The 27173-nt window shown below is 50.6% G+C and overlaps 9 protein-coding genes across 9 annotated transcripts; 5 read left to right on the forward strand and 4 right to left on the reverse strand.

The window, feature by feature from the left end:
- Positions 1 to 2309: 2309 nt before the first annotated feature.
- ALT_5699 (fungal specific transcription factor domain-containing protein) lies at positions 2310 to 4445 on the forward strand (the record flags this gene model as incomplete). Its single annotated transcript, XM_033554531.2, has 4 exons — positions 2310 to 2359; positions 2611 to 2847; positions 2901 to 3506; positions 3566 to 4445. 4 exons carry the CDS (start codon positions 2310 to 2312, stop codon positions 4443 to 4445), a joined length of 1773 nt encoding a protein of 590 aa, XP_033410422.2.
- Positions 4446 to 6316: 1871 nt separating this feature from the next.
- Positions 6317 to 9598, forward strand: ALT_5700 (uncharacterized protein; the record flags this gene model as incomplete). The annotated part of the gene is made up of 12 exons (XM_033554530.1): positions 6317 to 6367; positions 6430 to 6469; positions 6525 to 6550; positions 6627 to 6957; positions 7016 to 7197; positions 7250 to 7532; positions 7593 to 7732; positions 7783 to 7913; positions 7964 to 8318; positions 8380 to 8496; positions 8551 to 8590; positions 8652 to 9598. The coding sequence occupies 12 exons, from the start codon at positions 6317 to 6319 to the stop codon at positions 9596 to 9598; spliced, it is 2643 nt and encodes an 880-aa protein (XP_033410421.1).
- A 296-nt stretch (positions 9599 to 9894) lies between these two features.
- On the reverse strand, positions 9895 to 11806 carry ALT_5701 (phosphoribosylaminoimidazole carboxylase ADE2; the record flags this gene model as incomplete). The annotated part of the gene is made up of 4 exons (XM_033554529.1): positions 9895 to 10091; positions 10164 to 11121; positions 11176 to 11273; positions 11341 to 11806. The coding sequence occupies 4 exons, from the start codon at positions 11804 to 11806 to the stop codon at positions 9895 to 9897; spliced, it is 1719 nt and encodes a 572-aa protein (XP_033410420.1).
- A 613-nt stretch (positions 11807 to 12419) lies between these two features.
- ALT_5702 (uncharacterized protein) lies at positions 12420 to 13700 on the forward strand (the record flags this gene model as incomplete). Its single annotated transcript, XM_033554528.2, has 3 exons — positions 12420 to 12452; positions 12511 to 13147; positions 13204 to 13700. The coding sequence occupies 3 exons, from the start codon at positions 12420 to 12422 to the stop codon at positions 13698 to 13700; spliced, it is 1167 nt and encodes a 388-aa protein (XP_033410419.2).
- A 411-nt stretch (positions 13701 to 14111) lies between these two features.
- Positions 14112 to 17678, reverse strand: ctpA (Cu(2+)-transporting P-type ATPase CCC2; the record flags this gene model as incomplete). The annotated part of the gene is made up of 1 exon (XM_033554527.2): positions 14112 to 17678. One exon carries the CDS (start codon positions 17676 to 17678, stop codon positions 14112 to 14114), a length of 3567 nt encoding a protein of 1188 aa, XP_033410418.2.
- Positions 17679 to 19325: 1647 nt separating this feature from the next.
- On the forward strand, positions 19326 to 20353 carry ALT_5704 (PCI domain-containing protein; the record flags this gene model as incomplete). Its single annotated transcript, XM_033554526.2, has 2 exons — positions 19326 to 19584; positions 19647 to 20353. The coding sequence occupies 2 exons, from the start codon at positions 19326 to 19328 to the stop codon at positions 20351 to 20353; spliced, it is 966 nt and encodes a 321-aa protein (XP_033410417.1).
- A 722-nt stretch (positions 20354 to 21075) lies between these two features.
- On the reverse strand, positions 21076 to 22316 carry rgsB (uncharacterized protein; the record flags this gene model as incomplete). The annotated part of the gene is made up of 3 exons (XM_033554525.1): positions 21076 to 21312; positions 21363 to 22089; positions 22162 to 22316. The coding sequence occupies 3 exons, from the start codon at positions 22314 to 22316 to the stop codon at positions 21076 to 21078; spliced, it is 1119 nt and encodes a 372-aa protein (XP_033410416.1).
- A 1078-nt stretch (positions 22317 to 23394) lies between these two features.
- gcnE (histone acetyltransferase GCN5) lies at positions 23395 to 24973 on the reverse strand (the record flags this gene model as incomplete). Its single annotated transcript, XM_033554524.1, has 7 exons — positions 23395 to 23415; positions 23479 to 24186; positions 24240 to 24354; positions 24413 to 24621; positions 24682 to 24738; positions 24793 to 24887; positions 24952 to 24973. The coding sequence occupies 7 exons, from the start codon at positions 24971 to 24973 to the stop codon at positions 23395 to 23397; spliced, it is 1227 nt and encodes a 408-aa protein (XP_033410415.1).
- A 904-nt stretch (positions 24974 to 25877) lies between these two features.
- On the forward strand, positions 25878 to 27023 carry ALT_5707 (putative DNA repair protein Rad1; the record flags this gene model as incomplete). The annotated part of the gene is made up of 1 exon (XM_033554522.1): positions 25878 to 27023. The coding sequence occupies one exon, from the start codon at positions 25878 to 25880 to the stop codon at positions 27021 to 27023; it is 1146 nt and encodes a 381-aa protein (XP_033410413.1).
- Between the last annotated feature and the right edge of the window lie 150 nt (positions 27024 to 27173).

Genomic DNA, 27173 nt, shown 5'->3' on the forward strand with positions numbered 1-27173 from the left:
GTAGCTACGTAGGTACCTGCGGGAGGTAACATTAACCACACTGAGACCAACCAGTGAGTATTCTATTATTCCACCCACCCCGATGCTCAAGCTCACAACTGTCCAAGATGTATCTACGTGCTCTTATTGCATCGTTATGTCGATATCCAATAGCAAATCACGAGAATTATTTCTGCTTTTGCTAAGGGTTTCTGGATCGACCAAATATACCGGATTCAATCACCCATAGCTGGAGCTAAGCAATACCTTCCAGCAGCCTTTTGCCCATAGTTTTGAAACGATAGAAACTTTCCTTGTCGACGACCACGGTTGCTGGATAAAGATCAGGACCTCGTCATCTCTATTGAATGACCTCCTCGCAACTTAGAGCCACTGCCACAAACTCAATTATACGGGTTCAGCAAATAGGAGGTTGGCCGAACCATATAAACTAGATCATATTCCTGAATGGTTGATTGCTCCGGAGCAGGAACCATGCTTCCTGTTGCCCCTCGCAGGAATGCTTCTGTTATTGAAATTCACAGCTGTCGTTGACGTGCTCTACACAGCGAAGGGGTTGCTCGGAGGAGACTATTCATGCTATATGCCAAGCATGCTGCTGTTGATGCAGCAGGTCTCTCTGATTGAAATATCAACTGCGACTGCGACTATACATCTCTCTGATTGCTCGTCTCTGACGGTTCATTATGAAATGCACTGTTGCTAAATAGCGGCAAGCGTTGCTCGAGATCTCACGACTTGGAGCTTCCTGAATCGGGCAGAAATCTGATCTTGGTGAAGTCACCTTCGCTAGATGTGGAAACACAGACTTCAAGGGTGGACATACTTATTGGATTCACTTTGGGATTATAGGCAAAGATGGCGCTAGGGAGACCAATAAGTCTGTGGCCCGCTATATTCAAGTTCTGACCGAGGTGTTTGAGCTGGCCAAGCGCCTAGTCCATGTCTCATTAGCGTCAGCGAGGGATTCGAAAACTCTTATTGAGGCCCTCAAACATTAGAAACCCGAGTCTGCAGGGCCAAGTAAGCTTGTTGTGAAAGGAAGGACATCTAGAAATTGATTGGAATTGGATCGCAAATGACAACCAGCCAAGACCATGATTGGAACCTGTGTAAGTTGACAGGCGTAAGGTCTGTATAACAGATGCGTGTTGGATATGCACGTGCACCAACCATGCACTATAGACAACGGGCGCAAAGCAGCTGTTGATATTGATCTCTCGTTCCGGACATCCGAAAATTCCGCAGTCAAGAGAACCCGGATGGTAGTGCCGTGGCATGACAGCCGTCTATGTTGAAGCTTCTTAATTGGGAACAGGACTCGTTGTCTGAAAGAGGGATGCCCGGGGGAGGATATGCATATTCGTTGGTCTGTGGCACGCATCTGAAGCTCAGGACGAAGCCCCCGAATCGTGCTGTATCATCTCCTCCGAGGCGCCTGTAGTATTCGCGCAAGCAAAATTAGGACAATTACTCTTGTATTCGATCGTCGGCAAAGCGACAGAGTTCTCCATTGCCGAAGAGATAAGGTGCTGGGTATGGTGGAGAGGGTACGGAGTGCGGAAGGTGGGGTGTCCTTAAGAGGTGGGGAAAAAAAGGAAACCCAACGGACGAGGAAGAGCCAAATCAGCCTAAGAAGAAGATCAGCAGATGATGAATTCTTCTACTTCCACTATCTACAACGACGTATCTGCTGCTCACACTACTACTGCCTTACCCGCAGCATAACGGTCATGCTGCTTTGTTGGATGCACACCACTGCAGGCTGACCCAGTTGGTGGCATGAACTTAGTCGCCTTCAATTAGGCACCCCTTTCGTCAAGGTAACGGGGTTCATTTACCGCTTTGCTTTGCCTAAACCTATCCCTTTCTTATCTCCTCAAGGTACCCCAATTAGTGACTTGCGACGCGGAGCAAATCCGCTACTTACTTCCTCCATTGATAACCTCGTGATTTTTCGGTAAATATCACTGAAATTTCCACAGGATATGGTAGTCGACTTTTTTTGACATTGACAACGATAAACTCCTCTGCTGGGTCTCTCGCTATTACTACAAAGGTACATCGTCTCAAAAAGCGAAAGAGATCCACAGGGTCCGAATGTTCTGCTGAGAGCAGTCTGTCAAAGCAACTAATGATCGATCCCGAGGTACTTCTGCCATCCCTTCTGAATTTCCTATTGCCAAAGTCATTAAGATAGTAGATGAATCAGCGTCTATTTTGATCTTCGTTCGGTCGCGCTCCTCGCTCGCAAGACTTCTGATTGCTTCGGCAGACCACATTTCAGAACCACCGTTCTTATATCTGACATGCTGCACGCATTTCACATGATTCTCAGCCATTGCCCGTCCGCCATTCGGTATGCGCCTGGTGTTTTCAGACGCGTCATACTCTGTTGCAATCTGTTTTCCGATCCTCTGACATGCTGCCCAGGTAATACTATGCTAGAATGTCGGCAAACTCATTTCTAGACAAACCGCTTCTTAAAGTTAGTCGGCCGGTTGCCGCTTGCTCAAGATGCCGAACCGCGAAAATAAAATGCGATGGGAAACTTCCTGCCTGCTCCGCGTGCGAAAGAGTAGGGAAAGCGAGCACCTGCTCTGGTGCCAGTGACGAGTTTGCCAGAGGAAAAGAGAGAAGTTATGTAGCGTCCTTGGAGGGGTACAATGAGCGGCTTGAAAAACAGATTGCAAGCCTGCGGTATCGCAAGGAATCTTCATCAACGGATGAAATAGGGACTGTCCGGGAAAGCTCTATCACTTCGGTTTCATCGCCGGATTGTGTTGCTCAATCACATCGCAAAGAGGTTTCCGATATTGACGACCTGGTTGGGGATTTCGGCTTTTTGTCTGTTCATCTTCTATTGCCCTCGTTGTTTCGTTGCTGACCAGCCGTTCTAGGTCGGTCAATGCCACCTCACGAGATTTCCACGGTATTACTTCGAGTACGTCTTTCGCCAATCTTCTACTATCAATGGCAATTGCCGAGCCGCTGCCGAAATTATCATCGCAGTCATTACCCTCACGCCATGAAATAACACCCCTTTTGCGCCATTATTTCGACAACCTATACACACAGCTGCCTTTCTTCGTCGAGACAACTTTTTGGACGTCTGTAGATGCTGTATATCAGTCCGGTGGTCGTTTCGCCAAGCCATTTGATCATTGGATTTTACGTCTTGTCTTAGCCATCTCGTCTGCTTCGACGTCGTATCAGCCTGGCGACGGAGATCATCAAAGGGCACTATCTTTGATTTCTGGGGCGCTGAAATACGCCGAAGAAGTTCTTCGCCCAGGATCCGTTACTGGCATTCAGGGGATACTGTTGCTTGCCCAGTATTCCTTTTACGACCCTAACCATTTTCGTAGTTGGTATCTTGTAGGCACGGCCGTCCGAGCAATGGTTGATCTTGGCTTGCATCAAGACCCTCCTTTGGAAGAGTTGTCTACTCCTGATCGTTTAGATATTCGTCGGATTGTCTATCATTGCGTCTACTGCTTGGATAGGTTTGTGCCTCTACATCATTCTGATACGAGCTCATTTTTACTGATTTGGTTGAGCACAGGGGTGTAAGCACCGCGTTGGAGAGAACACTTTCCTTCTCTGATGGGTCTGTCAATGTCGCTTTACCCTCAGTTACCACAGCACCTGGCTTTGCTCTTGCAGATGCAAGCGATGTCTTTTTGCACAGTGCGCAACCTGCTTGGCATATAGTCAAAATTCGGCAAATACTGTCCACTGCATATCATAATAAGTACGAATACGAGAATGAGGCATCCCTCCCAAATGCGACCTCCACTTGGACCCTGTGCTACAAAGCCCAGGAATGGCTCGAGAATGCTCCTCAGAACACTGCAGGGCCTTTCACTATTTTATATACACTGGAGTCCCTTTACACGACTGTCATCATTTTGTCGCCCATGCATCGATATATCGGGACATCTGACTATTCGAAAGTTCTCCTGTTTGAGCGTTGCATGGATTACATCCGCAAACTTCACCAGATTTTGGAAACGCCGAGCCTAGTGCCATTGATGACATATCTTGACATTCAGCGAGCATACCAGGTCAGTAGCTGGTTCCTCGACCTCTTGGACCGGCATTCAGAACTCGTCCTGAACCGCTCGGTGCCACCGCTTCCCAACATCCCTTTTGAGATTCCAGAACCACCCGCGATCGACAATAAGGACCGCTTGAACTGTCACGCACGAGCGAGCGTATGCCTGGATTATACCCAGGATCTCCTCCAGTTCTGCCTTAGAAAATGGGGAATCGCAACGCTTCTTGAAACATTCCAGACAATTTCAGCGTCTGCTCGAGAACGGCTAATGCAGTCACCCGCGATTTACGTTCCAGGTGCAGGGCCTTATGTGACCGGACCACCCTTGCCCCCATCTGCGGGTAGTGGATATCCTGGCTATCATCATGGCCATTATGGTCTATGAACGAATCAAAGAGCTGCATATTAGTCCGCTAAATAAATGATCCTACCCATTGAAGTACTCCTTGTCGTCCTTCAGAGAAGGATGTCGAGGACAGCCATGGTAGCAGCTGAGTACGAGTTAACCTGTATTCGTCTACTCTAGGCTGCAGATATGCGCCTATTTTGGGAGTCTGTAAATAATTAGGCATCAAGAGATGGCATTGAGACGATAGTTCGTCTGCTTCAACCATATTTCCGCATTGCATGACAGGGGACGAAGTGGAATATTCAACCGCTATCTAATTTCTAATTTGGTGCGCATGAAAAATCGCGATCTCTTCTACATGGTACATTACAGCTGCTTTTCCCATCCCCACTTTCTCCATCCAGGGAACTCGACGGAAGGAATTCCTGCAATTGGCCATAATATTGGGCTGAAAAAGAGGTACCAGAGGTAGTACGCAGCGTTTGTAGACTGTGGACTGTGGAGTGCTGAAGTGGTGGGCAGATCGACTCTTGACGTCAGACTGATGATCCACAAAAAGCTCTAGTACAACTTTGTCTGGACTTGACCAAGTCATCGCGGAACGATTCCCAGCGCGTCGAAACCTGCTCGGGATGGCGAATAGACCACGTAGCACATCTTATGGAGCTATGATTTCACATTGTTCGCTGCGAACTTACTCTCTTTGTAGACCTCAAAACTCTAGACTAGATCATTTGTGCTTTGTGGCTAGGCGACCATGAAAACGATGCTCAGTGCCAAGCCTTTTGGATTCAAGGTTACTGGGACTAACTACAAAGTGGGTACGCCCTACGCCGAGTCCCTACTCCGTCGAAGGGATCAAGCCAACAAGAGCGCAGAGGCTTCCCCTTTTGTTTCTGCCTCGTGGGTTGTAAACCGGGGGCCGATAGATGGGGAATTAGCATTGATAAGCTGACTTTGGCTTTACCATGTACATTTTCTTGTGTGAATATAAGATGAATCGTCAAGACTCGATGGCTAGCTAGGTAGAGCTCAAGCTTTTCGTCATGCTCTGAACTTTATCGAGTCGGCAATAATAGATGGTCCTTGTTCATAACCTAGTACAGATGATGACTTGCCTCCTTTAGTTTAGTTGCCTCTTCCCATTGATTGACTGATTGTCTTCAGCCAAGACCATGTATGAGCTCATATTCGTCGGAACTCATATGCACATGCTGGACCAAATTTCAAGAAAAGAACAATAATGCTTTCAGAGAGGCTTCTCTTACGTATCATGCTCAGGAACCCGACCAAAAGCAAGAGTAAGGTACCTCTGCCCGGACAGCTCAGGTACTCCTCCCTATGCTAGTAGCTATAATCCTCAGCGCAAAAAGATAACTCACGACACCGTGACGTCAAGCATCCAAGGAAGGGTTGCAGCCCCCTATCAATAACAGTCATAATCGATGTCACCCACGATCAACTTTTCTCTCCTCTTCCTTGCCCCCCTTGATCTGATATCAGTTGTCTAGAAAACTATTTAAATAGGTCACCACAATCCATCGACTTCCAAACACTTTTGGCCTTGTCACTCTTGATTCATAACTAGTTGTCCTGTCTACCCTACCATTGATCTCCATACCTCAACTAAACACACATTCCTCTCGCCCTTCGCGCCCTCCATTCCGGTGATACCCCTGTGACGCGATCTTCGTTATCTGTCTCTTTACTTGTGCACTTGATTCTATCTGTCTGTTATTCGTCTCTTTTCTTCTCCGAAAGAAAGTCTTAGCAGAGCTTACTTATCTATCCCTTTCTCAAGTGACCATCGAGGTCTTTGGTGCTCAGCCATAAAATTCTATCTCACTATTGTCTGATTGTCATTGTCGGTCGCAAGTCATCCATCAGCGGTGCCAACAGACCTCATCATGCCGTCGAGAACTGTCAATCGTCCTATGGACACTAAGCAAAAGGAAAAGGTGCGCATACCAATCCAACCCTACACTTTCAAAGAAGTGCTCTGACAGTAGCTTTACTCCAGGATATCAACCAGAAGTTGCAGTTGTTCGGGATATATCAAGGTAAGATTGAAGCGCCTGTCCTTCAGCGATTATTTCAGGCTAACGAACCATACAGCTTTCAAAAACGGCAAGCTTCCATCGGTTAGTCCACGGATCATCCTCGCAAACTGCGTCAAGGCGCGTGGGCCGTGCATAATACTGATGAAAGTATCTGTAGAACAAGCAATGTGATGTCGCCTTGAACAGTGCCATTACCTCCAAGGCCCTGTCGTCCCCTCCTAAAGAACTGTCCAGCGAGGGCCAGGCCCTGGTTAAGGATCTCCGGGTGGTCATTGACGAAGCTAAGAAGCTCATTCTTAGCAAGAATGAGGGCCAGTTATTGCAAGACTTTATCTGGGAAGCTCAAAAGCTTGGCACTGGCGAAGCACCGGTACAGCCAAATGTTCCAGTGAGCAAAGAATCAGCCCAGCAGGACGCCGACAGGGCCGTCGAAGGATTAAAAACCCTGGGTACCCTCCTGATCACAAACGGAGAGTTCAGAAAGCTCTGTAAGTGGACTCATTTGGAAGTCAGTGCCGAGTTAAGTATCGTACTGACGCTTTACAGTGAACGATGCTATGATCATTGCTCGTGACATGGCTGGTGATGTCTCGCAGCACGCTGCCGACAGGGTTCGACCTTCACAGGAGCAGCTGTCCCAAGTGGACCAACCTGCTGAAGAGAATGTCTGGCATGAGAAGCCTGATATACCCAAGGAACAGCTCAAGTCTCGCTTTCAGAAAAGCAAGGTAAGATCCTCTTCTGAGAGCTTATCTGCTCACATGCTCACTTCCCCCGTAGGAAGAAGCTGGTGATGTAGCAAACACTGCGACACAATCTGCAACGGGTGGCCAGGACCCTGCCACTGCTAAGGATGTCGATGTCCAGGCTGGTGTCGGTTCGGCAGCCCAGAAGGCCAAAGAGAAGGTCCCAGAGGATGTCTCCGAGGAAGCGAAGAGTCGGGCCCAGGAGCTCAAGGAGCGGACTCGTAGCTACATGGAGCAGAAAATGCCCAAGGAGAGACGCGAGCAAGTTATCTGGCGATTGAAGAAGATGGTTATTGAAATCCAGGGCCATCCTGATTGTAAGTTCAATTCGGGGATTAGAAGCTTCGGATAGACGCTAACTTTGCGGCCTATAATAGACCAGCAAGCTGTTGGCACGCTCCTTTCTCTCGCTGAAAAATACGGTCGTCACACCAGAGACATCTCCCAACAAGGTGCTGGAACCACAAAGGAACTCCGTGGCAACGAAAGAATCAGATCGATGGAGACCAATCTGAAGGTGAGTGACCGGAAGAATAGCGCTGACAGTGAAGCTAATATTATTGCCAGACTCTCATTGAACGATTTGCAAACAGCACGTCCTTGGATGATTTCTTCGACTCCCTCGACAAAATCTACCGCGATGCAGACAAGGACCCGGAGCTCAGAGGCTGGTTCAAGAACATGGACACCTTCATCAGGTAAGTCCGACCGCCAAGGTAGACTATACGGATCATTCTGACTCGAGCAGGAAAACCTTGCAGGAACAAGGCTACATCATGCAGGAAGACTGCGACCGTGAATGGGACCGATTGTACGATCACGGTCGTTACCTGTTGCGCGATCGCTACAAGGATCATACCGATCGGATCCTTGATGAGATTAGATTCATAGGCGATCAGTTCAATCAAGACCCTCAGAATCGAGCATTCCGCTCAGCTTTGGAGAAGCTCTTCAATGACCTTGGTCGAGACGCTAGTGGCAATGTCGCTCTCAAGAAGCACCTGCTTAAAGATATCAGAGATGTCATCTTGCCTTCGGTCTTTGAGAACGTTCGCTATGTCCCTGTGCCTCGCATCGAGGTGTCCGATCCGATGGCCGACGTGGTGAGTCTGCTTCAAGAACTGTCTTGAGGGTTTCAGGTGACTAACGTTGCAATGTTCACAGGTTGTGGAGAATCTCGTCATCGAGAGTGACAATCTGATGCCGAATGTCGTGGAATTTGGTAGTGATAACTATTTCCGCTGGGGTCGGAAGAACATCAGTAACAAGAGAGACAACAAGGTTCGTCACGCGTTATCCAGTTATGTCCGCTGCTCAAACTGATTCCTTGCTCAGATCATGATCTCGGTATCCGGTATTCAAGCCGATCTCAGAGGTAGGTTCAATATTGAAACATGACGATATTGTGAGGTTATGTCTTACTAACTCCTCGTTAGATGTCAGTTACTATATCAAGAAGAAGCAGGGATTCCCTTCAATCACAGACAAGGGTGTCATGGACATCTTCCTCGGTAACGAGGGCTTTGGGTTCAAGATCGCGGCCTCCACGGCTCATAAGGAGGACCGTCAGCACTTTGTCAAACTGGACAAGGTGACGGTGAAGATTCACGATCTCGACATCAAGCTGAGGAAGTCCAAGCACAAGATTCTCTTTGCCATCTTCAAGCCTATGCTCTTTAACATTGTTCGGCCTACCCTGGAGAAGGTGCTCGAAAAGCAGATCCATGACGCTTTCGTCAAAGGTGATGCATTTGCCTTTGAAGTCAACCAAGAGGTTCAGCGTGCAAAGGAAGCTACCAAGCAGGATCCTGCAAATGCTCCCAACATCTACTCGCGCTACATGGACGCTGCGCGCGCGAAGCTGACCGAGAAGAAGCAAAAGGCTCAAGCAATTGCTCAGCGCGATACCAAGATCCAGACCGTCACCACTCTTCACGACTCGATGTTCCCAGACATCAAGCTCCCTGGAGCAGTCTCCAACAAGGCTACTGAATACACTGATCTCGCGCGCAAGGGAGAGCGCTGGGAATCCCCAGTCTTCTCTATCGGCAGTGCCTCTGAGTCCAAGGACATCCCCAAGCTCGCTTCCATCCAACGCAAGCCTCACCGGACGGCCGAGGGCCGACTCAGAGAGAAGCCTGATGGCCGACCAACAGAGGGAGCCGATGGTCGAGCGACCCAGGGTGGTCAGGTCGGTGCTGACGGGTATCCAAAGACTGGACATCCCTCGCGTGGATTCGCCGATGAAATGGACAATGCCTTCAGCAACGGCGCCACCAATGGCCACACGAATGGTCATCAAAATGGGGCCGCTACGAAGGTCACCGCCGAGGGGCTTACCGTCCGAGGCACCCCCGAGGCCTTCAACCCACAGACCGCTTAAAGGAAAGATTAGCTATTGAGGACATATGTCTGGCCGTTCCCTTCAATATTTCCTTTGTTCCTGACTGATGACGCATGTACTGGCTTTGAGATATCATGTTTTCGCTTCCATGAGTTTTGTGCTTGCAGTATCTGTGTATGATGTCTTGTGGCTGTCACGCTATGATCTGTATGACTAGTTTCGAGTACGTAATCTCTAATTCTGTCTCGTTCTTCTGTCAAGTCTTCGATATTCCGTAAGTCGGTAGAGTCATTCAGCCATTCTCATCAATAATCCAATCTAGCTATTAAATTCTGTTACATCTGTTCAAAGTACTTTTCCCATCCGAGTTCCTGCATCTTGGTCCCCTTCAGCTCCATGTTCTCGTGTCTAGCCTGCTCGGCATACGCCTCCACCTTACGCTGGATAGCCGGGTCGAATGCGCCAAGGATACGAGCCGCCAGGAGAGCAGCGTTGATGCTGTTGTTGATTCCTACCGTCGCGACGGGGACACCTGTAGCGATAAACGATTAGCGGGCTGTCCACGGGAAAGAGAGAGATGGTAGAAGAAAAGAAGATAACATACCTCTAGGCATCTGGACGATGCTATACAAGCTGTCCACGCCGTCTAGCGAGCTGCCCTTGACCGGTACGCCGATGACGGGCAGGACGGTGTGAGCGGCAGCCATCCCAGGGAGATGGGCGGCGCCGCCCGCAGCGGCGATAATGACCTTGATGCCGCGCGCGGCCGCGCTGGCCGAGTACTCGGCCATGAATGTTGGGGTGCGATGGGCGGAGGTGATGTCGACGGCGGGCTCGATGCCGAAGTAGTCACGGAGGAGCTTCAGGCCCGGGACAAGGGTCTTGAGGTCGCTGTCCGAGCCCATCATCACGGCGACGGTGGGGGCGGGCTTCGACGGGCCGGACTTGGCGGGCTGCGTCTTGATGTCACTGCGCTTGGAGCGGATCTCGTCAACAACGTCGATGAGGGGCTGGATGTATTTCTCGGCTTCGTGCATCGTGGGCGCGGTGACGGTGACGTGGCCCATTTTGCGGCCGGGTTTGGCGGCGCCCTTGCTGTAGAGGTGGATGCTGGCATTGGGGATGGAGAGAGCGGCCTCGGCGGCTTTAAGGTGGGTGTCTGGGGCGGCGCCGCCGATAATGTTCAGCATGATGGACGGTTGGCGGATTTCGAGGCTCTGTGGGGGAATGGGGAGGTCGAGGATGGCGCGGAGGTGCGCGTCGAACTGGGACAGGGCACATCCTTCAATCGTGTAGTGGCCGGAGTTGTGGATGCGGCTGGCAATTTCGCACAGCATGATGCTGTCGTCTTCGAGGAGGAACATCTCCACACCGAACGCACCCTTGCCCTCAAAGGCTGCGACAGCCTTGCGGGCTAGCTCCTGAGCTTTCTGGTTGATGGCATCGGAGACATTGCGGGCAGGTGCGTAGACGAGCTTGCATATCGAGTCTTCTTGTACTGTCTCAACTGTGGGGTATGAGAGGACCGCGTCCTTGGTTTTCACAACCATTACGGCCAATTCCTATGAGCGTCGCTATTAGGTCGAAGTCACTTATGAAGCGAATAAAAGACCAACCATCTTGAAGTAGGCCCATTTCTCAGCGTACAATGGCCTGTCCTTGAGCGCTTCAAGGGCTTCGGGGATATCGTCCTTGGAATTGACACGGAAGTTTCCTGGCGCCCATTGTCAGCCACAACAACATTCTAGATAGCCTTTTCTGACTCCGTCTTGTTCACTAACCCCGTCCATCGTAGGCCATCGTCTTCGACTTAAGCATCAAGGGATACCCAAGTTGCTCGCCGACCTTGGCGAGTTCAGCCGGTGTGTTCTCAAGCAGCTCCCGGTGCTCCGCCATTGGTATGCCATACTTCCGCAGGTGTTCCTTCTGATTGAATTTGTTCTGGATTGTTCGGATCGCTTGCCAGCTGGGCTCAACCTTGACCTCCGAGGAGATCTCCTCAAGAGCGTAGGTATCGACATGCTCAATCTCGGCTGTCACAACATCGCAGGTCTTCGCCAATTTCCGCACAGCTTCATGCTCCTTGAATGAGCCAGTCACATGGCCGTCGTGGGCACTGATTTGTTTCGCAGGGGCGTTATCGGCGTCCAGAACATTGACCTGGATGTTAAGTCGGTTCGCCGACTCAACGAGCATTCGTCCCAACTGACCTCCACCGAGGACCCCAACCTTTGGAGAGTTCCACATTTTGGCCTGACTGGCAATGAAGGCAATGAAACTAGAATTGATTTGCTCCAAGGGTCAGTCACCAGACCACAGTGCTTGCAACGTCTGGGGAGAGTGAGACAAGGCCCCTCCGTCTGCCCGCCGTGGGGACATTCGTGACTCCATCGAAAAATTGGCCGATAACCGTCACGTGATGCTCCGATAAGCGATTACTGCAGCCAATTACAAGCTTCGACTGCCGGGAGAGCCGCTCCCCACGCGTATAGCATTCCATTGCATTAATTAACCTAGAGCAAGCAACTTGCGTCTGGGGACTACCTCAACAACAGAGTGACGAGAAGGAAGCGTGGGGCCAAAATGTCACTGGGTAAGCTGCTTAGAGCGTCTCTCATAAAGATGATCACCTGTCCATGAGCGCGCTCTGTGTTGGCCTTTTTATCCCTGGCAACACAGCTTGGGAATGCCACCATAAGCTACTAGAACTATCTTGCGCTGACGTTTTGCAATTATAGATGAAGAAAGCTTAGAGACGGTCGCCAATGGCGGCTCAATGGACTAGTACGGGCAACGATCTGTCAATCTATCTATATCGTGATCGAGTGCTAATACCTCGTCCAGCAACAAATGGCCCGGTATGGTCGGGCCTCTCCTCGAGCGACTAGAACATGTGCGCAGGCTGTAGTCATCCTTTTATCCACTCTTCGTGAGGACTAACAGATAAGTAGAATGTATACAACGCGTTTCCCATGCCCAAATTTCACGTCGAAACCCAATCACCAGCCGCACAGCAACAGCCATCTTCCTACTCGCAAGAACCCAACGCAGTGCCACCGAGCAGCAACAAAGAGAATACTCCTCCAACAGAGACAGAGAATCCTTCACAGTCGACAATACCCGCATCAGCTGCCACGCCGCCTCCATCGGGCGAGCGTGTGCCAGACTCCAAACCGCAGTCGTTCGTTGATTCCTCGACCGATACCCTCCCCCCGCCGCTTATGTTATTGCTGGATTCCATCAAGTCGGCATTAAAGACATTTTTTGCATCGAAGCCTCCGCACACCATACAGAGACTCGCAGAGCTAGTTCTCCGACCTAATGCACACTATCGAACTCTCCCTGCGTACCTGCGCGCCGTCGACCGAGTCGTTTCCGTTACAAGTACCGCTGATATATTTCCACTTCAAACAGAACCCAGCGCCGGTCAGGTCAATGGCGTATTGAACGGAGGAGGGCATGGTTTCATGTTCCCAGATCATGCCCCAGGAAGTGATGAGTCCCTAGGTGGGGCATTGCTTACTCCGATCCCTTGGTTGACCGGCGCATCCTCCCCGGGCAACGACGGTGGAGCTACTCTCAGTGAAGGTAACGCTCTTAGTTACTTGTCTCCATACATTCCTGTTAACACTCGTTCTTCGTAGGCCTCGTCCCAGGTAATTCATTACCATTGGTCGCGCAAACATCACAACCAGAGCAGGTCCAACTGCAGGCTCAGGATCCGATAGCACAAGCCCAGACCTTAGAAACGACGGCACAAAACGAGACTATGGGCGGTACTAGCCCCCCGCCAGCCGACTCGTCCGAGGAGATTCCCCACGCTCGGGGCCCGCCGATCGTAGGAGTAGAGGATGTGGGCCTGCAGGACGGCAAGGGAGTCGAGATGACTTTGGCGCAGAACGCAAATGCGCTTGCGGGTGGGTCGTCGGCAGAAACCGAACAACCTAGTTCTACTACTGAGGGACAGACCGAGGACAAGGAACCGGCGTCTAGGGCAAATGCAGACAGCGACGGGGATATCCAGCTTGACGATGCGAAAGAGGCGGGGGAATCGGCTCCTGCCGCAACAGCAACAGCAGCGGCAGAGGTAGAGGCAGAAGCCACTGAAACTCTCCGGGCGACAGAGAACAAGGATGATTAGACGCTCTTTGCGTTGGTTGTGTTTCTTGGGCTCGCATTGTTTCATATAATGATGATCAGGAAATCTACGAGCGACAGTCTTCAGGTCATATATTGACTATTGGCCTTCAATGATGAATGATATGAAGTGACTTGACTATGTGCGAGTGCAGGACTATTCCTGGTTCAAGTACTGCTGCTTCATATCCTTGGGTTTTGCATTATACTAGCGATGCAGTTGTAGAGATACTCGTATCAATGAACATCTGTAAGACCCTCGAAAACCACATATGTCTATGCCATTCATTATTATGGTAGCCGTAAGAAGAGACATCCATCATGCAGGTACTTCATAAGCCGAATCCTAGGTAGCTATGAACAGTGCACATGAGACAGAGCATCGAAAAACATGCAAGAAGGGGAACAGGGGTAATTAAACGACTGGCTCTACCGTCTGTAGAGGGACATAGCCATCGTTGGTGTCTACTGTTCTCGGACTCCGTCCGGTGACAGTCGACCAGACTTTCGCGCCTGTCCGCCTGGCCCAACCCAACGGGCCGGTACGACTGCCAGGACCGGAGACAAAGAGAGCAGCCGGCCACCGGTTCTTCCGGGACGCGCGAGAGCCAACGCCGCCGAGCTGCGCTTCCTTCTCTAGCTTCTCGACGTCCATCCATCGTGGACGTTTCCAGAAATTCAGGAGCAGGCTGCTGACGACGACGGAGACGCTTGATGCTGCCATTGCCGCGCCGGCGGCCATGGGGGGAAGCATGAAGCCGCCAAAGGGCAGGAAGAGACCCATGGCGAATGGAAGGCCGATGACGTTGTAGACGCAGGCCCACATGAGATTGAGCTTGATGCGTCTGAAGACTGCGCGAGAGAGCGATAGACTGGCGGGGACGGAAAGGAGATCATCTGGCCGCATGAGCACGATGTCGGCGGCTTCTATGGCGACGTCCGTCCCCGAAGCCAGAGCAATCCCAATTGATGCGGTTGCCAGAGCCGGGGAGTCATTGATTCCATCGCCTACCATGGCGACGCGGTCACCGGATTCTTGCATCGAAGCGATTATGGATTGTTTGTCGGACGGGGAGGCAGAGGCGTGAACGAATTCAGGAGATATACCAACAGCGGAAGCGATGGACAAGGCAGTAGAGCGGGTATCTCCAGTGATGAGCGAAGTCTTGAGCCCCATGCGATGCAAAGCAGCGATCGTAGCCACGGCAGTCGATTTCACAGTGTCGCGGAGGAAGATAGTTCCGGCAAACTGCTGATCGATGGCCACATGAATCTGCGTGATGCCAGCGGTAGGCTTCGGGCTGCCGGTGGGCTGATCTTCAGCTTCAACAGATTCAGGAACCGATACACCTTGGGACTGCAAGAAAGCGGCATTGCCAATTACAGCACGATACCTTGTCCGGTCTCCATTGAACGCGGGCTCAATCAATGCAGATATTCCCTGACCAACATGGGCATTGAAGTCACCCAAGCTGCCTGGTAGTCCATCGCCCTCGGAGTGGCCCGATTCAGCCTTTGCTGCTGAGAGGATGGCCTTGCCGATAGGGTGCTCACTGTTCATCTCCGCGAGACCTACGATCAACCACCAAAGTCGACAACGCCCTTCATGCCACTGGCGTTCTATTCTGGCCTCGGCAACGGTCATCTTCCCCGTAGTCAGGGTGCCAGTCTTGTCAAAGACGACGTGGTTGATTTTAGTCGCGCCTTCAAGCACAGCACCACCCTTGACTAGAATGCCCTCCTGCGCACCAACGCCAGTACCAACCATGACGGCTGTTGGGGTGCTGAGACCCAATGCACATGGACAAGCAAAGACGATGACAGAGATGCAAAGCTTCAGGCAAATCATGACTTTTCCGCCACTGCCTTCGGCGACGAAGATCTTGGGAGGATGAGACCAAACGTGGCTAACGAACATCCAACCAAAGAACGTGATGAGACCGAGACTGATGATAGCCGGAACGAAGTAGCCAGCAACAATATCCGCCACCCGCTGGATAGGAGCCCGGCTTGTCTGCGCGTCCTGAACCAATTTCACAATCTGGCTGAGCTGAGTGTCCTTGCCGGTTCGGGTGACCTTGAAGTCAATCGAACTAGTGCCATTCACAGTTCCAGCAATGACGGTACTGCCCTTCTTTTTATAAATGGGTAGCGCTTCACCGGTGATCATGCTTTCATCCACGTAACTTTCGCCTCGAATGACGACCCCGTCTGCAGAAACTTTGTCACCAGGGTGAAGAACAACTACGTCGCCAATTTCAATGAGCTCAGTTGGGATCACTCTGTGACCTGGACCAGATCTGTCCGCGCTTGAAGATGCTGGCTTCTTCTCATCGGTGTAAACTTTGGCGGTTTCCCATTCCTCGGCGAGCTTCTCAGCAGCAATAGGATCATCGTAAATTGTCGTCATAGACGGAGCCAGGCACATGAGTCGCGAGAGAGCGGCTGACGTTTGACCTTTAGCCCGATTCTCTAGCCATCTTCCGAGTGTAATGAAGGTAATGAGCATGGTGCTTGTATCAAACACGGTGTTGGGCCGTTTGTCGGCCATTGTGCACATGGCCACAAGCATGATGAAGACACTGTAGAAGAAAGCCGCAGATGTGCCCAACATGACAAGAACATCCATAGTCGGTGAGCGATGCTTGAGTGATTTGTAGCTGCTCACGTAGAATCGCTTACCAATACCGAACTGTACGGGGATGGTGAGCAACAAACATAGCACGTCCCCGAGGTACACGCCTGCGCATAAGCGGAGCTTGCCGAAGTCGAGCTTGGGTAGAGACATGGGAAGCAACATGTTGAGAACGAAGACGGGCACCGCGAATGAGAGAGAGAACAAGAATGCGCTTCGCCACTCTTGGACCTCCTTGGTTTTGGACAGAGATTCCAACTGGGCGTTGGTGTCGTCCGACTCAGACAGCAAAGCATTGTAGCCGGCAGCCTCAATCGCCTCAACAATGGTACGAATCCCAATTTTCGCAGAATCATACGAAACTGCAAGCTTGTATGTGCCCATATTGATGGACGCCGAGTGTATTCCGGGTCTCCGGAGAAGGGAGTCTTCTAGATCATTTGCCGCGACTACATCGCGCAAGCCGTGTAAACTCAGAGTTACGCTGTTCGTGGAGCTAGACGTAGACAGTTTGGGCTCTGAAGAAATGATAGCTGCGTCAAACCCCGCATCTTCGATAATTGTGGTGATTTGTTGGGCCGAGAGAACCGTAGGGTCATGGACAATGGTAGCGCGTTCAGCAAGTAAGCTGATGTTGAACTGAACCACACCATCAACACCATCGAATGCACTCTGCACGCTGGATGTACAAGCGCCACATGTCATGCCATCTATCGAGACGGTTGTGTTCATGAGGCACGATTTAGCGTCCGCATCTTCCTGCGAGCCACGAGGACCGTCCTGCGGCGTTGAGGTTTCCAGCACCGTCGCGCCGAAGCCACGATCCTCGATAATGTCCGCGAGCTGTTGCGGCGTGATCACGGAAGCATCATGCTCCACCACTGCTCGTTCTGACAGCAATGAGACGTTGATCGATTTGACGCCTCTGACTTCCTTGAGTCCTCCTTCCACAGCAGACGTACAGGCACCACACGTCATCCCTTCCACCGCTAACGTCGTGGTCGAAAATCGCGGCGTCGGATCCTGCGCATTTCTGTGGCTATCGGTTTGTATCGACGGGCCGTCAGTGGAGATGATCTCAGCATCAAAACCGGAGTCTTCGATTTTTTCGGCTATTGTTTCCGCAGGTATTATGGTCGGATCATGATGAACGACGGCTCGGCCCATCATCAAGCTAACTGACACCTGTCCTACACCATCCAGACCCTTGAAAGCGCCTTCAACAGCGGAAGTACATGCCCCGCATGTCATTCCATCCACCTTGACTGTAGTGGTCGCCATATGCGCTGGGGATCGGCCGGCGGAGGAGCCACTATCGTGGGCGCGTATAAGATCGGAGGCCGCCATGGCGCGGGGTTTGAGTTCACCAAAGCTACGCAACGGAAGCTGTACTGCAGTGTGCTACCGCATGAGGATCTGTTATGGAAGGGAGACCAAGACTGTATGAAAAGAGAGATTGGGAGCCAGCGCCTACAGCGAGCTGGGTTGACGTCAAAGATAAATAGCGGAGAAAAGACCAACGAAGGGAGTACAGGGACGGATGTGGTCGGAAGCCCGACAAGGGCATATCATTTCATCCCTTCCTTCTTGGTTATCAATAATTTCTTGAGGGGCAACTGGAAGAAACAGCCGGAAAGTCTTGGCTAGAGGCCCATAATGCATAAAGAAATTACAGCACAATCAATCAGCGGCAATGGTTGTGGTTTGGGCTGTTTGGCGCTATTCCATTATTAATGTTAATCTAATCAGCCGTAGGCCCAGTCTACTCGTCTACTACTGGTACGTACTCCAAGTTCCTCTTCGATCGGCCTTTCGGATAGATAGACTAGGTCACGGAGCAGGCCCTTCTTGCACAAAGTACGGAGTATGGAGTACATATCCAGATGCTACTATTACGAAAAATGCTTCTCATTGCATTGCCAGTAATGCCACATACTTGCGACCCATTTTGAATCAGGAATTCTCAAGTCTGTACACAACCCTTGTGAGCTGACAGCGATGAAGCTGCAGTGTCACACATTTCCAATGCTTGACTCGATATGCAAGGGGATCATCACCGCCCCTTGGTCTCTTCCCTTGATCAGCGCTTAGTTAATGGAATGGTGTCTGACTCGGTAATCCGGCTGTCCGGCTCAAAAAGTGGTAACCGAGATTTCTCATGTCTGGCTCTATTATTGATTATTATTCTGTCTGTGAGACGAGTCTGCTGTGCGTACACTACACTATTGATCAATTATCAAGGACAGTCTCAAATGAGGATGATTATTCGCAGGGGCCATGTGCAATTGCGGTACAATTTACGCTTGGCCATCATGAAACAAACCCAGAATCCCTATCCTCATTGGGATGCTGTCCAGTTTCAAGTAAACGCTTCTACTAGTCATGATACAGTCTAACCCGTCAGATAGCCACCTAAAATGAACCAGGACTTAACCAGACCTGATCACAGGGTCTAGATACCGTTTCGGTTCGAGTTTCACAAGCTTCATCGGAAATATGGTCTTGGCCTTTCACCCTCCCAGGCGCAACAATAATAAGCAGAAGACTGCATAATGCTGAGCAGAAGGGAATTGAGCCGCTTGATTGGCAAAGGGCCAAACTTTTCAACTCGCAGTGCCATTATTATAATGTGAGTTCGGATGTAGCATCGGCGATCAACCATCCTAGAATAGTGCTGAATACTTCGTATCGATCTGGAGATTATGATCAGAGTTATGCTTGAATCCCATCCCGAATCTTAAGTGACAGATCTTGTTTGCATCTCAAACAAACAACCCCAATTCAGATGACAGCTGGATAGGTATCATCATCACCATCAACATCCCCGCTGTTATCAGTCAACTATTCTATCAGAGACAGCTCCGGTGCCGAGTCTCGCATACCACTCTTAGTCTCTCACATTTCGGTTTTGCCTTAAAACGTAGGTTTACGCTTGGCTGTCTCGCCGAATGAGCTGCTGTAGCTGACCTTCAAGCACCAGACCACCAAGCTCAAATGGATCAAATACATACTCGGGCCATCGAGGCCCTGCAACCCTTCATCCACCTGGCCAACTCAAACAGTGCCACCTCCCCACGATTTATTGCGAATCTAATCACAAATGCAACCTCGAACCCGCACACCTACGTCTTCGCCGAGCTGCTGGAAACGCCTACCATCCAAGCCCTCCGCTCCCCAACCACCCCAGCAGAGTTCCAAGGCTACCTAACCCTCCTGGAGATCTTCGCCTGGGGAACATGGCAGGACTACCAGAGTAAGCCCGCCAGCCTTTCAAGCTGAACCATTAGGCGTACGGTAACTAACAAACCCCCTCAGCAACACCCAACCTCCCCAGCCTCAGCGCCGAACAAGCGCTCAAGCTCCGCCTCCTCTCGCTCCTCACGCTTTCCGCAACACTCAAGCCCCTCACATACAAGACCCTCATGGACGCCCTCGCCATCTCAGCCCCCGCTGATCTCGAATCCCTCGTCACAAAAGCCATCTACTCCTCCCTCATCACCGCCCGCCTCTCCCCCGCCTCCAATCCCCCCTTCGTTAACGTGACCTCCGTTGCGCCCCTCCGCGACATCAAACCCCAGTCCCTCCCGACGATGATCTCCCTCCTGACAGAGTGGGAGAGCCGCTGCGGCGACGTCATCAGCGACATCGAAGCCGAGATCGCCAAGATTAAGAGCAATGCCGCGAAGCGTAGGGCGAAAGAACAGGCGCGAGCTGCTCTGCTTGAAAAAGCGCTGGCCTCCGCTGATGGGAGCGCAAAGGACGCGGCGGTAGGCGGGCCCGGGTCCAGGAAGCTCGGGGGAGCGCAGCGGTTTGGCCAGGGAGGTGGCAATAAGCGCGAGTTCAACGCTGATGACTACGATGACGAGGATGATGGGTACTGGGATAATGGCAACGATGGCGGTATCGATTTACACGCGGCTGGTTCGCGTATGGACATTGATGAAAGTGCGGGATCTTCTAGATTCGGGTTGAGCGGGGCTGGCGCGAGACATGCGAAGCGCATCCTGGGAAAGAAGTCCTAATGTAGCAGCCATTGTCGCTGGTTAAAGGACATGAAAAAAAAATGCAAGGTTAACAGTGGACCTGTAATGGTCATTACGAGCTCATGATGTATCTTCTTCCGGATGGTTTACTCTTTCGCATAGAGCCATCATGCTAGGACTACTTACGACATGCAATATCAGCATTTGAGAAAGTTATTTGCCATTAAGATTGCATTATTATAACAGATTAGCGGACCAATGCCTGAACACCAAAAAGTTCCGCCGGCAGTCATTGAAATTGAACATCATGCAGAAGAGGCAGAAATGGGTATTGTAAGAAGATGAAGAGGTGAAGAAGCAATCAAGAAGGAAACATTCACAAGACGAAGCGACAAGGAAAGTCTGTTGCGGCTGGAGGGATCGGTACGGCGTGGCCTCGAGCCGAATGACGCGGCATCAGCCAGAAGGATGTACCGCGTTTTGCTCGAATCGTTCCAAGCCTGAAGAAGGGCTCGACGGAGCGCAACTTGGATGAGAATATCCTAAAGTGTCGGTTTCGAGAACAACCGAGTGGCTAGCCTATGCACCAGCTGCTTTGGCAGGCCGAAAAGAAAGCCCGCACTGCGGTGTCGGTCCCGCGTAGGACAGCTGGGCTCGCATGACATAATCATAGTCGCGAGAATTATTCAATGGATCAGAGGAGCGTCCGAAGTGAGGCCTGGTAGCGCGGACGTATGCTTAACAGCCTGAAAATGACCAAATCACAGCATAATACCGGGAACAAAAATGAACAGAATGCTCAGCGCAGCAGCGACCAGTAGGGCAATGAATAACGTTGCAGTGGCTCGTTTATTCAGGAGCTTACGAACATAAGGCTCGCGGATTGGAGCCCAGTTCATGAACGTGTATTCACTGTACCCCAAATATGCCATTACCGGGTCGATCTTGTACTGGTACGACGCGATGAAATATGCAGCCACAATGAAAGGCAAAATCACCTGGTCCGTCATTAGCAAAAGTGTGCAAGGAACATGAAAAGAGGTCTTACCCAGCAACGAATATGCCGCGGCTTGTCTCGAAGGACAACGTAGAAGGCGCCCCAGAAACCACCGCCAAAGCTCATCAAAGCCAAAGCCAAGCGAGTCACAACAGTCAATGGCACAAGATTACCCAAGGCTTTTGCCTGCAAAAACCCAGGGTATGCGTCGCGTTCCATTGCTTGGAAGACGTAGTCTTTGGCGGGGTCAAACACTTCCGGATCATCCCTCCCGTCATCCTCAATGAGATTGATTACCGTTGATACCATTTCCTCCGGGAGAACGATCTCTCTTTCAGCACCGGGTAGTAAATAGGTGTAGAGAATCTTCTCTGCAGACGCGCGAATATCGTGTCGCGTGACTGTATGGCCAGGGGAATTCGATTCGTTCTGTGTTCCAGAGCTTGGACGAGGCGGTTGTTCATTGGAAGGAAGGCGAGCAGCGTTCTGCGACCCGAGGCTACTCTGCGGTGAATGCTGGGATGTGTGGCCATCAGAGCGAAGGAAGGCCGACAGCCTTTGATCGGCGTCCTTGTCGTCGTAGTCACGAAAGCCCCGGCGCAAGCCAGAGGGACCAGCTTCTGTAAGCGGGATATCGCCGAGATGTTCCAAGGTATCCAAAGCGGCGGATGAGCCTTTACTATCTGCTTTTTCAAGATCAGGCGTCGCAACTAAGACAGACCGACGCAGTTCGCGGACATAATGGCGACATAGCGACATATGTTGTGATACATCGAGCCTATTTCACTCCGAGGTCAGACTTTCCCGTGATTCATGCGCCGCACTATTCAGGGAGAGATCTCGTGCATACCAGAAATCCAAGTAATCGACCGAGCGCTGCTGGTCTCGCATGTATATGTAGAAAGAGAATAGATCGACAGGAGCCAGAGTGCGACGACTGAGTACCTCAAACAGAGTGGGGAGCCGATTCCTCGGCTCCAAGTCCAAAAGTGACGGCGACGCCATTGTGCGCGAGAGCGATAGACAACCAACAAGGCAAATCCAATAGATGATCCAAACAAGTGAAAATTGGCGTGAGGTCAAGAGCGAAAAAGTCAGAAATGATGGAAGATATCGAGTCGTTCCAAGAATAGGAGTGGCCCGTGTTTACTGTTCCACCAACGTCTCAATAATAAGAATAAGATGGCCAGCTCACGATTGAACGATCGCAAAGAACCAGAATATTAACGAATGGGCGGAGATAATTTAGTCCAAATTAAGGCATCGGCGCAATGAACGACAGAGATTCGAGATTCTAGGACTTTCAGGCTCAGGAGCCCCTGGAGAGGCCGCCTGAAGTGGGAAAAGACGGCTTAAAGTAACAATCCTCCAGCCGCCCACTGGGAACGACAATGGACAATAAGGACAAGCAGGAACAGGGCACGCGTTGCGATATTATTATTATAATAATAATGATTATAACAGCAAAAGAAGGGCGATGAATTGCCCCGACCACCTGCAGAGCAACCTTTTCATACTAGAATAGTAATTGTCCATCTCTTGTTGACCTGCCATCTTCATGATCCGCAACCAACAAACGGCCCGCCGCAAAGTTATTCCGAAATGAAGGACCCACCAGCTAACGATCATCAGCAGCTCACCACGTTCTCCACTGCTGGCCGAGATTACACGCAAGGGAGGGATGAACTATGATGTTACAATCATCTGGTGGCTAGAAGCAAAGGGCAGCGACAAACTCACAATGCTGTGATAGATCATATCTCGTCTCAATACAGCAGTTCGCTGAATTCTAAGCTCCCTTACCGGATTGAATTGCTTTCCAGCGCTTCTTTTTGGTCTCGGTGCCTGGGGAATAAAGCTTACAGCAGCGGTTTCCCTGGTAGAGAATGAGGAATGTACGAAGTGATGTTTGTGATATTGCCATATCATTTGTTCAGTCATCGAGTGTTAGATAGAAATGGCCAAAAATGCTCCCCCATGCATCCATTGGGTATTTGTTCGTTGAATAGAAGCAATAAACGCCAACCAAACCAAAACTCCGCCGCTTCAAGATCAGAAAAGGCTCGATCAACCATCAAATAACTCAGTGTCCATCGGCCAGATGCTATGACAAAGTCAGCATGAGTTGTTCTTCCCCCTAGGAGGAGCGTCCAAGAGAAACACTTACCGACCACTCCGGGATGTTGCGAATCTGCTGCCACATAAACTTTTCCAATTTATTGGCGCTTTTCGCATATGGCGTATTCTCGTTGTTGTATTTCCGGCAATTGTCAAAGATCAACATGGCATCTTTGATAAAATCTTGCGGGGTCGGGTACATGTCCTTCTCATGCTTCTCTTCCATCGTCGATAAGTCCATTGGCTCTTTGATGACTTCGTAGTAATCAGGAACCTCATCGCGGTTGACAGGCTGAGTGAACGGCCATGCAGCACTGTGGTTCTGCATGTCGTTGAGCAAGTGCAGGAGCTGATTGTAATTCGGCCCATGGCGCGGTTGCCGCGCCAATTCATCCATATCCGGTGACCATCCGGATTCCTTAATGGCGGGGATACTCAGAGGATCGATCTTGCAAGCCCCGTTCTTCCATTCCCTTAGCGGAGGATGGATAATATGCGAACGGCTGAAAGCCCTGATTTTGGCTTGCACCGCTTCCTTTTGCTTCAGAAGCATGCGACCTGCTTCCAAGTATCGGATCTTAGGGAGCATGGTACATTGCATGATGGTTCCTCCCTCGTAATCCTTGATATAACCCATCCATATAGACTTGTCGAGCGTAATTTCCTTGGTGAATCCCTGCTTCTTGAAATAACCAATCGCATAGTTGTCCGCATAAGTCAGGAAATGCATAATGGGCGAGGTCGCTTTCACATAGTCCTGCTCTTACAGTTAGCTACCACTCCTGCTGCGGCTTTAATTCCCAGCCATACCTTCAAGTGAGACATCAAATGCGCACCGTAACCCTTGACTTGCTGGTCCGAAGATATGGCACAGAAGACGATTTCCGCGAATTTGCGGCTATTGAACGGCCGGTAGGTGATGCCTCTAGACAACAATTGGTGAGCTCTTCAAGAACCAACCAAGCCATTTCTCCCACACGTACCCTACAACCTCTAATGGGTGCTTCACAATGGCGATAGACAAATGCGAACGATCGTAGACAAGCCGTGCGATATAATCCTTGGGCATCTTTGGAAGCTGCTTCTGAAAGATGCACTTCAATCCGGTGAGAACGACGAAACTATCCCGCGAGCCATCATTATTGACCACTCGAAACTCGATTTCACCTCGTCGTTCTTCTAAGACAGCGGGCTTTTGTGGGGGATGAACATCAGCCGCGGGGTCGAATCAACATTCAATGGTGAAGCTTACCTTTTCTGGGAAGGGAACGATCCTCAGCGGTGGCTTTCCAAGAGGCTCATCTTCGGTCTACAACCAACACTGTTAGAAGGCAACAGAAATGAGTTCGAAGTAGAGACAAACCTTTGGCTCTCTTTCAAGAGAGTCAGTGCGCGCCTTTTTGATCTGTTTCTGGGAATCCGGGGAAGCCGCATCTTCCGAAGCTTTCCGCTTGGAACCTGTATCTATGGTCAATCAAGTCTGAAAGCCACAGAGACCAACACACTCGGCTCGCGGACTCACTCTCTGATGTAAGTGCCGGCATATTGCGCTCGAGATTTCTGTTATAAACTGTCTTCTTCAGCACCCTGGACCCCAGCGGCGCCGAATTGCGATCTCCGCGTTATAGGCGGAGACGGGGAGAGGCTCGGAACTATGTTGATCCGAGATTGATTGTGCCAGATCGACCATAAGTTACTTAGCTTGACGCGTTGTCTCTATCTAGAAGCTCTGCGATGGCGGAGTAATGTAGACTAGTTGTTCTTTTCCATTACAGACATCAATTGCTGTATAAGCTGTCTGATAATTGACCTTTGCTCAATTTGAAGTTTAATTCATTTATCCTCATGTCTCTGAACGAAGTCTGGGAGGCAGCCTCCTCAAGCCCTTACTCTCCCCTGATATCGAAAGATCACCAGTTCTTCGTTGGCTTCAGTCTGCTGCTGAGTGGTAAGAGGTTTGGCCTTCGTCAAGATTGACAGAACTAACTGGCATCTTAGCATTGGTTCTTACTGGTCTATTCGGTCTGAGTATGTCTCGTTCTGCGCATCCAAGTCAAACCGGGTTATAGCTCACCATTGCTCGCTAAATAGATCGCTCCTTCTTGAGCATCGCAACATTCGGGGTTCCAGCGTCATTGGCATTCGGGTAAGCTAAGCTGTGACAGTTTCTGATTTGGAGCCATGCCCGTCGCTCATATACCACTTCTACAGATTTGGTGCCGTATACATGATCTGCGCCGTTGGTGTCTACGTTTGAGTGACTCGTATCCCGAATCTTTCTATGTACTGTAAATCGGAAAGTTGAAAGACAAAAAACGTGTAACAGGGCGAGAGCTGTTTTACTAGACACGCCTTTACAAGCCCACCAACCTCTTCCATAACCAATTTTCCGTGCTCACTATTTTACGCGTTTCCCTGGCTATCTGTACAGACAGAAGTCCTAGGGCCATGGCAACTACCGAGCCCATCTTTTCAGCTGTCTCCAGCAACGCTCACCAGCTCTATACTCTGCTGCAATGCATCGGATTCGTTCCAAAAGCCACCGTGCAAATTACTCCAGACGGGATCCGGTTTTCGGCAGAGGAGACCAGAGTGATACAAGGACTTGCCTTTCTAGACAAAGCACTCTTCACCAGTTATACCTTCAACCCCCCGAAGACCCCAAGCAATGAGGCCAACGACGCAGACAACCTTGACGACACCGCAGACACCGCATACTACCCATGTTTCGTGGTCTCACTGTCTGCCCTCTTGGAAACGCTGAAAATCTTTGGCATTAATGATGCGCCGTCTGGAAGCTTCAGCAGAGCAGTCAGCGTCCAACCGCCCAATCCTTCAGCATCAAGCGCATTCACATCCCCTGCACTCCTCCTCGACCGTTCCTGCACAATACAGTACACGCAGGAAGGCGCTCCGCTGAGCATCACCCTCTCCGAAACAGGAGTCAAAACGACCTGCGATCTGACTACCTACGAACCCGAAGACACCGACACAGACATCCCCTTCCAGCGCGACGGCATAGTAATGAAGATTATCATGCGTTCCGCCTGGCTACACAACGCCATCACGGAGCTCGGCGCAACCAATCCGACTGTCCTTAAACTCTCGGCCTCGGCGATACGAGAGCCATTTTTCGCCTTGTCAGGCTCCGGTGGTCCCCTCAGCGAATCGACGGTTGAATTCTCGATTGAACAGCAAAACCAAAACAATGGCCCGTCTCAAACCCATAAGGTACTCACCGATGATGGCTCGCGAGCCCGGGCAAAGAGGGCCAAACTCGCACCTACCGTCACCGAAACCTTTCTTGTCAGCCCACCGTCTTCCATGGGCACTCGCATCAACCAGAATTATCGTTTCTCTATGATTCAAAAGGCAGCTCGTGCTATGGCAGTAGCCAATAAAGTGAGTATCCGAGGGGATAGACAAGGCGTTCTCAGTCTTCAGTTCATGATTGAGTTCGACAACAATGGACATGGTGGCGCACCTGGTGGCATGCGGTCTTCGGGAGCAGGTACTGGGGGCACTGTGACTTTCGTGGACTTTCGTTTTGTACCATTACTAGACGAAGATGATGTTGATCTAGAAATGGATTAGGTAGAAGTTGGCGGTATGTTTGGTCGAAGCTGGAAGAGGACGTTGAAAATAAGGACATCAATAAAAAATCGATTGCTTAGGACTATTTCCCCTTCCCCAACGCCGTGCAAATGCGATATGTAACCCAGGACCACTTGTTCAGCTAATAAT

Source organism: Aspergillus lentulus (genome assembly GCF_001445615.1).
Source record: "Aspergillus lentulus DNA, contig: Alt09, strain: IFM 54703, whole genome shotgun sequence".
Taxonomy (NCBI): Eukaryota; Fungi; Ascomycota; class Eurotiomycetes; order Eurotiales; family Aspergillaceae; genus Aspergillus; species Aspergillus lentulus.